Source organism: Ammospiza nelsoni, chromosome 6, assembly GCF_027579445.1.
Source record: "Ammospiza nelsoni isolate bAmmNel1 chromosome 6, bAmmNel1.pri, whole genome shotgun sequence".
Classification (NCBI taxonomy): Eukaryota; Metazoa; Chordata; class Aves; order Passeriformes; family Passerellidae; genus Ammospiza; species Ammospiza nelsoni.
The window spans coordinates 60,713,940-60,731,189 of record NC_080638.1 but is presented as its reverse complement, the minus strand read 5'-3'; the positions used below and the strand labels follow the sequence as shown (position 1 = coordinate 60,731,189).

Genomic DNA, 17,250 nt, shown 5'->3' with positions numbered 1-17,250 from the left:
CAGGTGAGCAAAACCTGAGGGTACCACTGATACTCCAAATTCACCATGACATGGAGCTGAAATCCTGATCCCCCAGTGCTGTGGTGCCTTAGGCTGGAAATGGGGGTATTCTACTGCCATCTGTTCTCTGCTGTTCATGGGGCAGTTTTTACTTTATCTCTTCCCTCCAGATCTCTTCTGTTAATGGGCTATCAATTATTAATTCTCTTCTGTCCATGGCCACTGAGTGTCCCTGCAGGGCTGATCCAATGCCAGCATCCCATGGGGAGATGCTCCGCCCAGGGGAGGAGCCAAGCATTCCTGCCTGGATCCAATCTGAGGGTTGGGACACCCCAGCAGCCTTTGCCCCCTGCATTGCCAGAGGAGCAGCTTTCTGCTGCCCTGCATTGCCAGAGGAGCCCAGGCCCATCTGCAGCAGCCCTGGAGCTGCAGAGGAAAACTCCCCCCTTGTGCAGGATCCCTGCTGCAGCAGAGCCACAGCTGGCACTGCAGGAGGGCTGAGCCCCCATGGCATGGGGCTGGGACACCCCCTGACACACAGGGGGCAGGGCATGGTCTGACTATGGCAGTAGTTTTTTGGGGTTTTTGTACAATTAGATTTGGGAGGGTTTTTTTGGTGTTTTTTATTTTTTTTTTTAGTTTTCCTAGTAAAGAACTGTTATTCCTATTCCCATACCTTTGCCTGAAAGCCTTTTAATTTCAAAATCATAATAATTTGGAGGGAAGGAGGTTTACATTTTCCATTTCAAGGGAGGCTCCTGCCTTCCTTAGCAGACACCTGTCTGTTCAAACCAAGACCCATGGGCTGGAGTCCCCCCAGTCTCTCAGTGGTGTGATGAAGTCTGGGAGGGTTTTAGCAAGAGAGAGGGGACCAGGAGGTTTCCCCCTTTTCCTCCCCAGGATAACACATTCCAGCAGTGGGGCCATCCTGGGAGACATCATAGATATCCCAGCCTCAAAGCAATGCCCAGGGACAGCCAGGGGTCAGGGGACAGTCCCAGCCTCTCCTCTGGGACTGCAGAACCCCCCTGCCCTGCCTGGCTGCCCTTCACATCCTGCCCTGCACAGAAATTCAGGATTTCAGCTGCCAGCTGGAGGATTTCCAGCAATGTGTCAGCCTCAGAAGGCAGAACAGCAGAGTCCAATGTGGTGATGCCCTCCTTCCAAGGGCAAGGATGCAGATTTAACTTTTGATGCCCTCACTGCTCAGCCCTTTCCTTGCGTCAGTGAAAATGAGTACATTCATCATCCCCTTTATTCCTACCATGAAAAACTCACTCCCAGTCTGTCGAAACCGAATTTAGAGAGCCAGATCCCTAATTTAATCAATTATTTATAAAGCCAAGCACTTTTTCCCCCCATGAAACAACTAAAATGATGGACACATGTGGAGCATCAACACCTCCTGAGACTGAAAACAGCAAAAACATTATTTAAATTTCAGGCTCCTCCTGCATGTTCCATTCCAGGGCATCAGCACAGCTGACCTGTGCCTGCCTCGGGTGCTGGCTTTAGAAACCTGAGCTCACATCTGCAGGCAGCTCTGCAAGGTCACAGGGAAGCAAAGGTGGCTGTCAGCTCATTAAACGAGGCTTTTAATTAATGGAAGAGTGTAGTAACTTTCTTCTGGAGCCTCCTAGGTAAGGAATGAAATTAGCCTGCCTCGTTTTTTTCCTTTTTTCCCTGAAAGGGAGCAAGGCGAACCAACAGTTTATCAGAAACATTTTTTTTTCCTATGTGGAGCACAGCAGAAAATGAGGGGTAAAGAATCACAGAATGGTTTGGGTTGGAAGAGAACTTGAAAGATCATACAGTTCCAACACCCTGCCATGGCAGGGACACCTTCCACTAGGTCAGATTGCTCCAAGCCCCTCCAACCTGGCATGGAACACCTTTAAGCATGGGGAAGAAACTCCTCCAGGCTGAAGTCAACATTTTCGGGGGAGAAAAATGTCCCCAAACTACTCTGCACCTACTTAAAACACACTGAGTCAACTCCACACTGAAGCCCAACCAAGGGCTTAAACATGCAAACATATAAGCATGTGTCTAAATCTAAGCAGCAAAAGCCAGCAGAACTACTTAAATATGTAAAGTTTTTAAAATATTTGTGCTTGCTTTGAGCCAAAGCTGTCTGGACTTCCCAAAGTGTAACATGGATGTGTTATTAATTTGAGAGAGAGAAGTTCAGCAGTGTCCAAGCAAAGGCCAGGGTGCAGGCAGGGATGGTTTTGTGTGTCCTTGCCCAGGGCAGGAGGTACTTCAAGGTACCTGAGCTCTACCTGCACTGCTTTTATAGGTAAATAGAACCAGAGAATTGTTAAGGGTGGAAAAGACCTCACTGAGTCCAACCCTCCACCTAACACTGCCAGATCCACCTGAAACTATATCCCAAAGCATCACGTCTACACATTTCCTGAACACCTCCAGGAATGGTGACTCCACCACTTTCCTGGGCAGCCTGTTCACCACCTGACCATCCTTTCTGTGAAGAAATCTCTCCTGATACCCAACCCAAACCTCCCCTGGTGCTTTTCTCTCTCGGGTGGGTGCTACAGCTTCACCACGGATGGCACGAGGCTCTCCCTGCAGAGCACACAACTCTGGTGCCTCCAACACAGACACAGCAGCTGAAACTTTGTGAGCAGCCTTTTGCAGACAGGGAGCTGGGAATTCACTGCAGAGCCACTGCTGTCCCAAGCACTTGGAACACAAACCCTGTGAGGAAGCCCTGAGGGAGCTGGGGGTGCTCAGCCTGGAGAAAAGGAGACTCAGGGCTGCCCCCATCACTCTGCACAGCCCCTGAAAGGTGCCTGTGCTCAGCTGGGGCTGGGCTCTGTCTGCAGCAGCACTGACACAGCCAGAGCACACAGCCTCCAGCTGCACCAGGGGAAATACAGGTTGGATAGCAGGGAAAAGTGTTTTACAGAAAGGGTGAGAAAGTTCTGGAATGGCTGCCCAGGGAGGTGGTGCAGTCCCCATCCCTGGGTGTGTTTAACAAAGCCTGGATGTGGCACTGGGTGCTGGGGGTGAGTTGAGGTGTTGGGGTTAGGTTGGACTTGATGATCTTGAAGGTCTCTTCCAACCCAGTGATTCTGTGAATTCTGTGAATTTTGTGAATTCTGTGAACTCTGAATCCTCACCTCGATGCCACCCAGATGTGCCTGACAGCTTTGGAGCTCTGGAAGAGCTGGTGGGAGCTGAGCTCCTTGGTGCAGAGTTTTTCCCACAAAAACATGGCTCAGGGTATAGGATTAGACCTTCATTTCTTTTCATGTTCTCACTGCCCAAATAACCCAATTCCTGAGGCATCCAGGCATAAAAATCTGGGTCTGTGCTGCTCTGCTGTACTTTAGCTCTCCAACACTCTCCTGCGTGGTTATTAACATAATTAAGTGTTATTCTGTCAGGAGAGCTGCTGGAAAACACTGTGAATTACCTCTCCAGCAATGGGCATCCAGTGAGGCTCTGCCAGCGAGCAGCACAATCCAGTTTATGTGCAGGTTTTGCTGCTCACTTTTTCCCTCCAGGTTTTTTCTGTGTGAACCCCATGGTGTTTACAGAATTCATACTAATGCATATTCATGGAAACCTTTTTTTAGTCAGTGGAAAATAAATAATAACTGAAAACAGCTTTTATTTCTAGGTTTCTTAAGCAGAGCAGGCTAGGAGAACACAAGAGCTATGCTTGCTCTGCCAGAAAGATGCTGCTTTGAGATGAAAATTATCTTAAAGGGTACAACATGTTCAATTTTTTCAGATGATCAAGGGGTGGAGGGGGGTAGTTATTGTTCCTGTTATTTCTGTAGACAACTGAGGGTTTTATACCCTGTTTATTCTTTGAGTCAGTCAGTGGGCTGAGGGAGGGTCACATTCACCTGATCTTTCTGTATTTTCAGCTGTGTAGGAAATAGATATCCAGGTGTCTGGCTTTACCTTCAAGCACTGGCTCACCTGCTCAGCCTGGTAAGCACAGTGCCCTGCTCAGTGTCCTGCTGGCTGCTCCAAAAGCCAGATGAGATACCTGTACATCAGGATGTCTTCTGCTTTCATTTCTGTACCCTTCTATCCCACTACTAATCAAAAAAAAAAAAGAAAAAAAAAAAGAAAAAGCTGCTCTGCTCGTTTTCAAAAACCGAACTGACTTGGATGAGTGTCCTGATCCAACACACTTTCCATGGAACTTAAATCCAGCTGCTGCTGGTCCCTTCTGGTCTCAGCCACCACACCTGGCCCCAACCAGTGCCTAATGAAATTCAAGGTTTTCAGTAGTTAAGAGAAGACTGTGCCCAACATGACCTTGAGCCATTTCAGAGGGGAATCTGCATCAATGAACTAGCAGAAATCCTCACTACTCCTCATCCAAGGTGTGAAGGCAACAGTTTAAATTGCTGCATGTGGGAGATGTGTGTATGGAAAATTACACAAGTCTGCTTTCCCCAGATCCAGGGGCAAACATTTTGTTTGAGTTCTGTTTTAAATTTTTTGCAGGGTCCATTTTACTGCCACTGAGTTTTTTAAACACTTCAGTGCAAAATGCACCTCCACACAAGAGATCTGTGTTAATTTTAAAGCAATTTTGACACAAGCACATGTAAATATGTGTGTGAAAAGTGACAGGGTAGCACAAAAAATATACATCACACATTGTAAACATCTGTCTACCCAAACAAGGAATAAAACTGCTTTGGTTAGAACCTAAGCATTCATCACTAAGTTTAAAATAAAATTAACAAAATTTCAGCTCAATTAGCCAAGACAGAATATGTCACAGACACATTTTGTGAGAAATCCTTTCATTAGGATTTTTTCTCCTGAGAAGCTGAGAAGCCTCAGAGGAAAAGAAAAACAATGATTATCTGCTGCTGTGGAATGCAACAGGTGCATCTGTGATTGGTCCATGTTGGTTGTTTCTAATTAATGGCCAATCACAGCCCAGCTGGCTCGGACTTTCTGAGAGTCACGAGCTTTTGTTATCATTGCATTCTTTTCCTTTCAAGCCTTCTGATGAAACACTTTCTTCTATTCTTTTAGCATAGTTTTAATATAATATATATCATAAAATAATAAATCAGCCTTCTGAAACATGGAGTCAAGATTCTTGTCTCTTCCCTTGTCCTGAGACCCCTGTGAACACCACCACAAGAACAGGTTTCTATGAAACTGGATGTTCGTCTATTGTAAACCATCACGTTACACTTGGCTGTAGTGGCTCCTTGAAATTCCCACACTGAATTCCCTCTGAGGCTGCATCACAAAACTCAATGAGAAAGGTTTTCATGGTGCCCCAGTGCTGTGGCAGCACCATGGCTGATGGGGTCAAGTGCAATTATGAAAACGTGAGAGAGTGGAAAAGGAGGCTCGTTCATACCCTTGCTCCCATGAACCTGTCTTTGAGCACAATCCAAGAAAGCAAGAAGACAAAAGCTTTGTTACAACAGAACAGGGCAGAGACGTCTGTGGCTGTGAGCTTCTTTAAAGCCAGTAAATACAGGTAGTTAGTCAAAGTCCACAGAATAGAAAAGGGAGCAGTCCTTTTAAGAAAGAGTTTCAGCGTCAGACCGTCTTCACCGAAAATCCGACTGCATTCCCTGAGGAAAGAAAAGAGTTTCAGTCTCAGCCAGGGTTTTCCTCAGCATTCACTGCAGCACAACCAACATTCATTAGGGCTTTTATTCTGCTTTTCCTAACTACTCCACACGCCCAGGAGAATCCATTATTGAATTCACACAGGGAAAACAAGGCACAATTTTCTTAATGCAGCAATTTTGGAAGAAGAAAAGATGCAACTTACCTGGAATAATCACACTCTGTGCAACAATAATCCAGGGACTCACACACAGAAATGAAGGTTATCTATAATGTTCTGACAGCTCCCAGACTCTGCCTTCAAGGCCATGAGCACGGGGATTAGAATCACCATTTTTTCTCTGCAGCTTGCCAATTTTCTTCTTTTTTTGCATTGCTCCAAGGCCTGTTTTCATTCTTGCTGAAATATATTTTTATGTATGGCCAAGGAAGCTTTAGGAATTGCCTAAAGATACTCAAAAAGACTGCCAGACACAGTGTGGTGGGGAAGGGAGCCACCAGGCAGTGGGAGTGAGCCAGGCAAACAGGAGTGTGAGAGAAGGAAGGGAAAGGGAGGGGAAGGTATTTAACAGCTTCATTTTATTGTACAGTGAAAAGCTGTGTTTTCTAGGAGACATCTCCTTGAGAATTAAATTGCAAACAAAACCCCCAGATTCCCAAACACTGTGTCCCACACAGCTCCAGTGAGCTGTTTGCTTCTTGGGATTTCAGGAATCTCAAAGTGGGAAGGATATTTTTTAGCAACTCCACTGTCTGCACTCTTGGCTGAAGGCATTCCTGAAGATATTCCCAGTGTATTTCACTTCTTGGTATGGCAGGCACCCTGGCACTGCTTAAAACACTTGTGGGAAGTCCCACAAGTGACCCCAAAAAGCAGTGGGGTGAACCAAGGCACCCTCAACCTGCAGCACATCCTTCCAAGGAAAGGGACATGGAGGGAATAATCCAAATGCCCTCAGGCTGCAAAGTGCTCTGTGTCTGGGAGATTGATAAAGCACTCATTATGCAGAAATAATTAGCAACTTCAAAGACTGAACTGCAATGTGATGGCAGAAATGTTTGTTATTTGGGGGTGGTGGGGGTGGTCTAATAATTATCCTGATTTGGAAGACAAAATTGTTTTCAGGGCCCCTTAACCATTTTTACTAATTCTTGGGAATTTTGCTGTTAAAGACATTGCAGGTTTTTTCCTCTTAAGATTGGAAACTATCACTCTCATTTTGAGGAAATCAGAATAATAACATCTATGTAATAACTGGGATCAGCTACATCTTAACTTAAATGGTTTTATCATTCAGCTTAATAACCACTCATTTCTTGATGGCACTAAGGTGTACAAAGCAATCATTTCTGGTAAAAATAAATTCCATTCTCAAACTCTGTGTACTCAGGCTGGTGGAACTGCTAATTATCTCCTTCACTGTAGTTGACCTCAACACTCTCAGGAGTCCTGTTCACCAAAGATCAGGATTAAAATGTTTAAAATACAAAAAAGAACAGTTACGGGTGTGCATCATTTATCTGAGATGCAAAGCAAACACTCAGTGAAGCGAATAAATGAATGCCTAACTTTGCAGGCTTTTGTAACACTGATTTCAACAGGAGTTAGAGGTGACAAGTTTCCTTGTGTGACAAAGGACTCACTGGCAGCACTTCAGTGTTCCTTGGCATGCAGATATAGCAGTTTACCTTTATAAGATATATATATAATCAATATTATATATATATAATCAATGTAATATATATAATCTATAAAATACATCATATAAGATACATTGTATAGTAACATATTATATTAAAATATAACATTATTATACTATATATTATTATAATATATTATAAATATTATATGGCTTCATATATAAAAATAAGTATATATAATAATATATTTTATAATAATATGTTATATTTTAATATAATATGTTACTATACAATGTATCTTAGATTATGTATATATTATATTATGTATATATTATGTTATGTATATATTATATTATGTTTATGTTATATTATGTTATATTACATTATATTACATTATATTATATTATATTATATTATATTATATTATATTATATTATATTATATTATATTATATTATATTATATTATATTTTTTGTATTTATATTATTATGTATATACTATATATTTAAGCAGGTGAAAGGGCCTCCATCACACACAGCAGTGACCAGACCAAACAGGGGCTGGAGGTTCCTCAACTCTCAGTGAAGAAAATACAGCAAAGTCTCTGACAGGGTCAGGCTGAGTGAGGCAGAAATTTGATGAATTCACCCCTGTGCCTAGGAGAGCTCCATGAATAATGCTCAGCCAGTGAGGAGGTTTGGAGAATGCTTTATTTTCCCAGTCAGATTGCCTGAGGCTTTCTGAGGGCTGGTGGCTCAGTGGTTAACTCAGCCTCTTTGACATGCAACTAAAATTAAACTTGCAGGAGTTTTCAGACATGGCAGTGATTAAAACCTTGGGCTCAGGAGAGGGGGCTTCCTGGAACCCTTCCCACACAAATAATGCTGCAGGCTGCTGCCTTAGAGGCACAGACACATCCAGGGACAGCTGACCCTGAAACTACGACACAAACTATTTCCAAATGCACAAGAAGTCTATTTAAAACCTGCCCTCTAACACAAATAACTCTTTTTACTTGCAGGTAGTGCTCAGCTCTGGGCAGTGTGCCATGCTCTCAGGAATTACAGCCCCTCAGGGCAGTCGTGCAGCTTTGCCTCTGGCACCCACTAAACAGCCCTGTGCCCTCTCAGTTATTCTGATGCCAGGCCCTGCACAGGAATGGGTTTCTTCCCTCCTCTGGAGTGAAATCCAGCAGCTGGTTTTAAGCAGCTCACAGAAAAAATCCAGCAAACAGGCAGAGACCTGGGGCACAGGAACACAGGGAATGAATGCAGTGAAATCACCTGGATTAGCACTTGGCAAGGCCACAGTGACATGAGGGCAGCAAACAACACAGCAGCACCTCCTGGAAGCACAAATTCACTGCTTCTGCCTAAATGATGGCAATAAAACACCTCCCAGCTCCACTGCAGGGGTGTCCTGGATTGCCAAGCAAATTGCATTCTATTTGCCATCTTCTGTTCAGTGGGCAGTTTTCCTTATCTCTTCCACATTCACATCTCCATCAGGAGAGGACATCTGCTGATAACAGCTATTGAATGTCCCTGCATGGCTGATAAGAACTACAGCATCCCATTGGGAGATGTGAGCCCAGAGGGAGGAGCCAAGCATTCCCACCTGGATATAATCCCAAGGTTTTGAGACACCAGCACAGCTTCTCCACTGGATTCCCCAGAGGAACAGCAGCTGCCTCTTCTCCCACCGGATCTTCAGAGGAAGAATACATCCTTCTCTACAGGATCCCTGCTCCAGCAGAACCACCCCTGACACTGCAGGAGGGCTGAGCCACAATTCCAATGGGACTGCTGCCAACAGCCTGAGCCACAGGGTGTCAGGTTGGGTTCTGACTCTGTCAGTGTTGGTTTAGTTTACTGCATTGTTCATTTCATCTTTTTATTTTCTTTCCTAATAAAGAACTGTTATTCCTGCTCCTATATTTTTGCCTGAGAGCCCCTTAATTTCAAATTTATAACTATTTGAAGGGAGGGAGTTTACATTTTCCATTTCAGGGGAGGCTCCTGCCTTCCTTAGCAGACACCTGTCTTTCCAAACCAAGACAAGGGGGCAGGCACCAAACTGAGTGTGGCTGAGCTCCCTGATGAGTTGTGTTCTCAGCACTGGCTGAATTGGAGCTGGCAGAAAGGGCTTGACCAGCTCTGTTTGCTCGAGAGCTGCAGCAAAAGGAAAGGGGATCCTGCAGAGCCTGGCTCAAGAATGCTGTGTCCCACAGGAATGGTCCATGGGAAGGCCAGCTCTGTGTTGATGGTATTCCTGATGCTCCCCTCTGCAGAGCAGCTCTGGGTGTGCTGGGTGCCTGAGGGAGCTGCACTGAGCAGCTGCTGCTGCAGCAGAGGGACAGGACTGTGGGTGACAAACCTGCAGTGACAGTTTTTCATACACAAATACCAACCCATGGCTCAGTCTGCACTTCAGGTGATGCTCACTTCTCCTTATCCAAGAAATCCAACTCTTCCCGTGTGTTTTGTTCACATTAAACCTGCACCTACCAATGCTTCCCCTGGCCAGTGCCCCAGGCTGGGAAGAGCTACAGCTCCAATCTGAGCTCCCACACCGTGGGTGGATCCTGGCAGGAGGCTGCTCAGTGTAACAGTGCTTGTCCTTGAGAAGCCAAGATGGGGAGGCAAAATGTATTGGCATTGAAAATTTCACCCACCAATTCCACAGCACAACTGCATCAGGCTCCTAAGTTAAGTCTGTGCAGTGTCTTCTGCTGTGGTAAATGCTGGCAGGGTTAAATTTCCTATTTCTGAGCTTCCTGAACTTCAGATCATCTTATCCAGCACTAATGCAAGGAGCTTCAAGCTCTTTATGAGGGACACAGCTTTTATTTACAATACTGAGGGGATACCAAGAGCTGTCTTGTGCCTCAAGACAACCAAGACACTTCACCTAAATGCAGCAGTGAGTTCATAACCATGAGTTATTTTCTCACACCACAACATTGAATCTCTAAGGTAAAGAAACTCACAATTTGTAATCTCAAATATTATAATAATAGAATGCTAGAGTGGTTTGGGTTGCAAGGGACCTTAAAGCCCATCCAGTTCCAACCCTCTGCCATGGGCAGGGACACTTTCCACTATCCCAGGTTTGTCCAAGCCCCATCCAGCCTGGCCTGGAACACTTCCAGGGATCCAGGGGCAGCCACAGCTGCTCTGGGCACCCTGTGCCAGGGCCTCACACCCTCATAGTCAAGAATTTATTTTCAATATTTAATTTAAACCTGCCCTCTCTCAGTCTGAAGCCATTCCCCTTCCCTGTCCTTGTCAAAAATCCATCTCTCTTGCAGCTCCTTTAGGTACTGAGCAGCCTAAACTTTCCAGAAAGCCAATCTAAAGCTGAGGATTGAGACTCCTGTCGTTCCAAGTGGGATTTATTAAAGGAGCAGTGGCTCTCTGCAGCTTTGCCAGCCTGGGGCAGCACTCTGCAAGTCACTTCCAGGATCACTGATCTCTGCCAAGATGTCACAGATATTGTTTGTTCAGATCCACTGGGAATATCTGCTGGACAAAATGCCTGATTGTCTTTAAAGCTCCTGGAGAGTAACTACATCCTCCAGAAACATAAAGATAAATCACCTCTGGTCTGCAAGGAAAGCCTGGAACTGCTGCAAATGGGTTTATTGACAAGGATTAGCTACTGCACAGGAATAAAACAGGGAAATGAAGCAGCAAGAAATCTTACAAAATGTAATAAAAAGCCTTGTAACAGGAATATCAAGAATGCAAATGAAGAAAATACACAAACAATTAATGCAGATTTGAAAACACCCCTGTTCTGGGGAGGAGGCTGGCGAAATGACCTCTAAAGATCCTTTCTCAATTCAATCTGTCTGCAAGTTAAACCTACAGATTTTCAATCCTTTAAGTCACCAAAAAATGGAGAGCTTATCCTGAGGAGATGCCCATCCCTTATCCAATTTGTAAGAATTTGGACAGTCAAATTGTAACACAGCACTGACCAAGTTGTTCTCCCTGATGAAATCATTATTTACCAGCAGCTACTTCCTCTTTGGGACATGAGTTCCTGACATATCTGGAATAAAAATACTCTGGGAAGTTTCCATTACCTCTAACGCTATTCCTGAATCCACACATTCACTGACCCACTGCAGAAATTCCTGTGGCATTTAAGACACTGTCCTCAACTTTAAAAGCTCAATTTATAACAGCTGGGGAAATATAAATATATAAATATATAAATATACAAATATATAAATATATAAATATATAAATATATAAATATATAAATATATAAATATATAAATATATAAATATATAAATATATAAATAATTTAAGCACAGGAATTTTTTTATTCATTGCCCCAAAATGTTGCTCTGATAGAGATATGATCAATGAACCAACTGCAGGGGATTTATCTGCAGGGATATTTCTCCTCACCTTCTTCCTCATCTGCTGTGCAATTGTTATTACTTCACCCCACATGCAGGAGCCAAGCTGACACTGCTCATGTTCTCACAAACACTCCAGCAGAAATCTGAATGAAGCTTCATTAACAGACAAAGCACCAGGGTTTGCAGAGAAGCACTTAATTAAGTGCAACTGTTCAATTTCAGTCACACTGATTTGACAGAAATGATAATTTAGGGCCAAATTACATCCCAGATCCTGGCACAAAGCAGCTGAGGGAAGAGTTTGGCCCTGCTGCACTGCAGCCAGACAGTCACAAATGGGATTCCCTGTGTGCTCAGGGACAGCAGGAGCCAGGGATGGACCCCACACTGGGGAATTCCTGCTGGAACAGACAATTCTGCTGGATCAGGCAGGTTCTTTTCCAAGCAAACCTGCACTGCAAGAACGGAATTGGATCCCAGCCCAGAATGACCCTGTGAATCTCTTCCTTCCCTGGGCAAGGTGTGGTGTCTCTTGGTGAGCTTTGTCTTGTCCTTTAAAGCAGCTCCCCTGTCACTGTCAGATCAGTGGAATAACAAAAGTGGAGGAGGAGCTGTGAAATCAATTGTCACAGAATGTGAGGCACCTCCAGCCCTGCAGACAGATTAGATGTGGTTTTCCTCAGAACTGCCTAAGGTGAAGCTAAGCTGCAGTGCTGGTGGTTGGACTGGATGATGTCTTTGGGTTCCCCCTTAACATTGGATTTCTCTGATTTCTCAGGGGCTACTGAAAAGGGATTTATACATTTCCAGCAGGAGGAAAGGGTGTGGCAGACATCTTTTATGAAAAATCCTTTCCTTAGGATTTTTCCTCCTGAGAAGCTTGGAGGCCTCAGGAACAAAATGTAACCAATGATTATCTGCTGCTGTGGAATGCAACAGGTGCATCTGTGATTGGTCTCATGTGGTTGTTTCTAATTAATGGCCAATCACAGTCAGCTGGCTTGGACAGAGAGTCTGAGCCACAAGCCTTTGTTATCATTCTTTGCTATTCTATTCTTAGCCAGCCTTCTGATGAAATCCTTTCTTCTATTATTTTAGTATAGTTTTAATGTAATATATATCATAAAATAATAAATCAAGCTTTCTGAAACATGGAGTCAGATCCTTGTCTCTTCCCCAATCCGAAAACCCCTGTGAACACGGTCACAAAATGGCAATTTCCATCCTGCTCTACTTGCTCAGCACAGAGAGCAAGCCATGGTCTTCCACATGGAAATCACCTCCTCAGCTCTGAGCATCTTTCTTCCCAGGCAGGAGCTGGTTTGGTTGTACCCAACACTGCTGTTCTATCATAAATGGACCAGGATAGATTCACCTGATCCAGGCAAGAACACAAAATATAGAGATATTAGACAACATAACAGCAAGATTATAAGCACATTATTGACCTTTTCAACTCATTAAAAAAGCCCTTTAACAATCAGGTACCCGTTTATTCAGCACACATCACTCATCTGTCAGCCTCCTGTGAGCTATTTATGAATGAGGTTTTCTGCAGCATGACCTTTATTCTGACACCAGGGGTGGAACTGAGCACAGCAGTGATCTCAGCCCCCAGGAATTAGGTTTTTTAAAGGGATACTGCCACGATAAAGCCTACCTGAATTTTTTGATTGGAGACTGTTTTTCCTGTGCAGTTGCAAGGTGCCCGGAATAATAAATGGGAAAAATCATAATGTTCCAGTTTGTTGAGAACCAAGTCATGAAAAAGGGACAGTCAAAGGTCTCAAAAGTGATTTTGACAAACTGTGTGGTCCCAACCCAGGAGGAAGAGACGGACAAAATGATCAGGAATCTCCAGATTAGCTTGAGAAATGTGGATGTGCAGGACTGGCATCGTGTCTGTCCTTCAGCTTCTTGGCTGCTGCTCTCTGTGTGCGTTTGTGTTCCTTCTTCTCCTGAAAGAGAAAAAAAAGGAAGAACAGAAAAAGAGTTGTACATGTAATGAATGCAATCAAAATAATTCTTGGCAAAACCTCCCATTCTGGTGCAAGTCAGAAATCATCCCATGCCTTCTCCCTGTAACTCCTCTATGTCCCATAAATACTGAAATCCTGCACAAGTGTTTTAATAATACCAACTCTGTCACTTCAAGGAGGCAGAACCAAACACAAACACAACAGTGAGGGCTGAGGTAACAGCATTACAAATAAGCTGTTGTCACTATTTGCTTTATCAGCCCTTCATTCCCCCTGCCAGCAAACCTCCAGAATAAAATGTTACAGAGGCAAATCACTGTGCATGTGTGCAACAGAAGAGCTCTCTGGGCCTGCAGGTCTGGAGACAGCACCAAGTTCTTATTCCTCAACACTTTAATTCCACAAGCACTTTTATTTACAAGCTGGAATGGAAAGAAATAGTTTGGTTTTATGTAGCCAAGCAGAGAAAGGCTTTTTGCAGTCAGGTTGGTGTACTTACATTTCTGAAGTTAACAAAGGAAACTGGACAAAAGTGAAGCTTGGCATGCCTAGAAACAAACCTCTGCACATCAACAAGGAGCAACAGCAGAGCTGGCATTTCCCATTTCAGCACAGTGGATTTGGGTTTTTTCAGTGGTTTTCAGGCCTAAGTGCACATTTCCTAACACAAGTGGGGAGAATTTAATCTCACTGACTGGTGCCTTGCTCCAGGACAGATCTCCCAGAGATGCAGCCCATGATCCCTGCTTTGCTCTCCTAGATCCCAGCTGAAAACAAGGAGCACCAACGCTGCTGTCCTGGGAGCTCACAGGGCACACTGAACTCCAACCATTCACCCTGTCTGACCACATCACAGTCTGGGAGAACAAACAGGAAAATCTTCTAAAAATCATGGCCTGAAGCTGTTCTTAACTACTCCCATCAGTTATCAGCCACATTAATACATGATGTGATGTAAAGAAGAAACAATATGGTTTTGAGAGAAGTTACAGATGCACTGAGTGAGAGCATACACTGTCCTATATCCAACTTTTATGTGACAGAGGAGTTCTTTCACAATCAGGTATAATTTCCTTTCATATTACTGGTTTTGCTACATTAGCCATAAAGAAATGTCAAACTGGGGTTTCCAGCTATTACTGTAAACCAACATTACACATAAAAAAAGATTTATCATAGCAGGGAGTGCTATTGATTCACTATTCTTGATTTGGAATCAAGAATTTTCCTAACTAGGACATGGAACTTCTGCAGTTGTAATTGTGTGATGTGTTTTTTCCCCTAAAAATAATCTGTACTCAGTGGCTCTATTGTTTAGTGGTGAATCAAGAATTTAAATAAAATTACAGGTTTACTAAAAACATGCAGAGGATAATCAGCCATGGGTCTGGAAAGGCAAGCATCCTTTTAGCATTCTCCTTGGCTGTTGAGAGAAAGTAGATATTTTTTATGGTACTAATAATGACTGACATCTATTGAAAGGTAAATTACAGTTTATTTGCAAGTTAGAATGGCTTAAAAAGAATATATTATAGTAGCATCAACTTGCAGGTCTTCCTGCCAAGTAAAACTACCATGCAATTAGTCCTTTTTCAGCTACCACTTAAAATAATCACACAATGATAGAAGAATAAAGCACTTTGAGCCATGCTCTCTATTTTCCAATTACACAATAATGATGCAACTGGTGTCATTATGCATGACACCACCATCAGCATTTGATTTGGATGTTACAGTCCCAGGTCTGAATGCCAGGGAAAGGCACAGGAACACACACTTGTTGCAAGACCTACCTCGGATTTAAAGACCTGTGTAAGTTTTAGCCTGAATAAATGCACAATGGGGAGCTGCTGTAAGTTTTTGATCAGTGGGATTCGTCCCTTGTGATGCAGTTAGCAAATAACTGTGTATTCAGGATGAACATGTTGTCTGGGGCCCCTTTATATTTAATGACAATGGAAAGGCATGGTGAGAGGGGAGCTGATTCCATCCTCATATATCTACATCCATCTACATCTAAACTCACTGGAGGCACTTAACTCTAGACCAGATATTTGCAATTAGCTTAAGTGAAATTGTGATTGATTCCCCGTGACAGAGTAGCTTGACAGCTGCTTTCAAAATCCGTGGGATGTGCACACCTAATTCCTGGCCAAAGAACCAAAAGGACAAGATAAGAAATAGATTTCAAAATAGTGACAGGGAGTGAGCCACAGGGTGAGCAGGCACATGGTTCCTATTAAAGAGGTTTAGGGATTTTCAAGTCATGGAGCAAGCACTTGTGTTTAGACACCCAATGATAGCGAGGAGAAAACAAACTGATCAGCCAAAGTGTTTGAGAGACAGCATTTTACAACTGGCAAGGCAGCACAAATCCCTGGGGTCTGCATTTGGATGGGACTGGAACAAACCAAGAGACTCATCCTGGGAAGAGCACAGAAAGAAGGCTGAAGCACAGGTAAGAATGCAGATCACACTGCAGGTGACACAGGGAGGTGGCACTGGCCATGACAAACTGTGCAAGGCAGTGAGCAGAAACAGCCCTGCATGGTCCCTTGGCCCACAGTGCAGTTCTTGCTGACAAGATGGTCACAGAAGAGCCTTTTGCGTGCAGTGTTCAGAGGAGTGAGATGAGGAAAATCAAAACCTACAGCTTTTCATCAGAACTCTTCTGGCTGTTTGGCAATTAGACCCTAGAAAGTTATATTCTTTGTATTTGTTTACCTATTAGGTCAGTCCTAATTAAGACTTCTCTCATAAGGATGGGAAGATCAGGATCAAAAGGGAAATTATTAAATGCAAAGTGTTTAGAAGCGTATGATGTCCAGATACTACTCAAGTGACCTAGAGCTCTTTCTTGGAGAAGATGGATTCTGATTTTGGATGTACCTTAGTGTCACCATGCACAGTTATTTCAGCCTGATATCTGGAAAAATGAGATCTGGTTTTCTGATTTCTTAGCTATGATCTTAACTGCAAGATGCTGCATCAGCTCTTGGCAGCAATGATCACCTCCAATACTCTTCTGAGGCTTTCCATCAAGGGAGTACTCCTGGAGCACGAGATCCCTCTGTTTTCCAGCACAAGGAGGAAATGGGTGGCTCCTGCTGCCATCAGAGATCCAGTGACAAGAGAAAGGTTCAGCTCCCCCAGGTCCAGAGTGCAAGGGACATCCAACCTCTTCTTCCTCCCCTTTTTGCTCACAGTATCTGGACAGGCAGTCTTCCAAAGAACTCAGGCAACTAAATAATTTCCTTCCAAAAAGCTTGGACAGTTAAATTATTTCACTCATTTCAAGTCTCTCCTCCTCAACAGTGTGGTTTAGCAGACTCACCAGCCTGTGGCTGCACATTGTAACTGCTCCCATCCCATCCCTGCAGCTGCTGGATGGACACCACGGTGAAGAGGTCAGTGTTCACCACTCCTACAGGTTCATTTGAGCTAAACTCCTGCAGTGAAGTGGGCGATGGAAGCCCTAATGATCAGCTGATGATGATCTGAGCTGCGATGGTCTTCCCTAGAAATCCTTCCACCTGCTGCTCCTGCTCTTCCTCTTCATCAGACCATCCGTGGTGTGAGCTGAGATCACCAATGTCTTTGAGAAGGAACTCCTGAGGGTTCTGGCATGTGGCCAGGCTGATGCTGAGGAGACACAACCACCCTGG

General features: G+C 43.9%; 1 protein-coding gene across 2 annotated transcripts in view; it reads right to left on the bottom strand.

The window, feature by feature from the left end:
* Window positions 1-17,250, bottom strand: part of SLC35F4 (solute carrier family 35 member F4) — a 120,583-nt gene that overhangs the window by 6,293 nt on the left and 97,040 nt on the right. The window contains exons 3-4 of one of the 2 annotated variants that reach the window (XM_059474734.1): window positions 13,267-13,564; window positions 5,372-5,591 (exon numbers count right to left, since the gene is read on the bottom strand). In XM_059474734.1, coding sequence (XP_059330717.1) covers window positions 5,372-5,591; window positions 13,267-13,564 — 518 coding nt within the window. Of the gene's footprint in view, window positions 1-5,371; window positions 5,592-5,794; window positions 5,953-13,266; window positions 13,565-17,250 lie in introns of those variants that run through there. The other variant, XM_059474733.1, reaches the window with a different exon arrangement.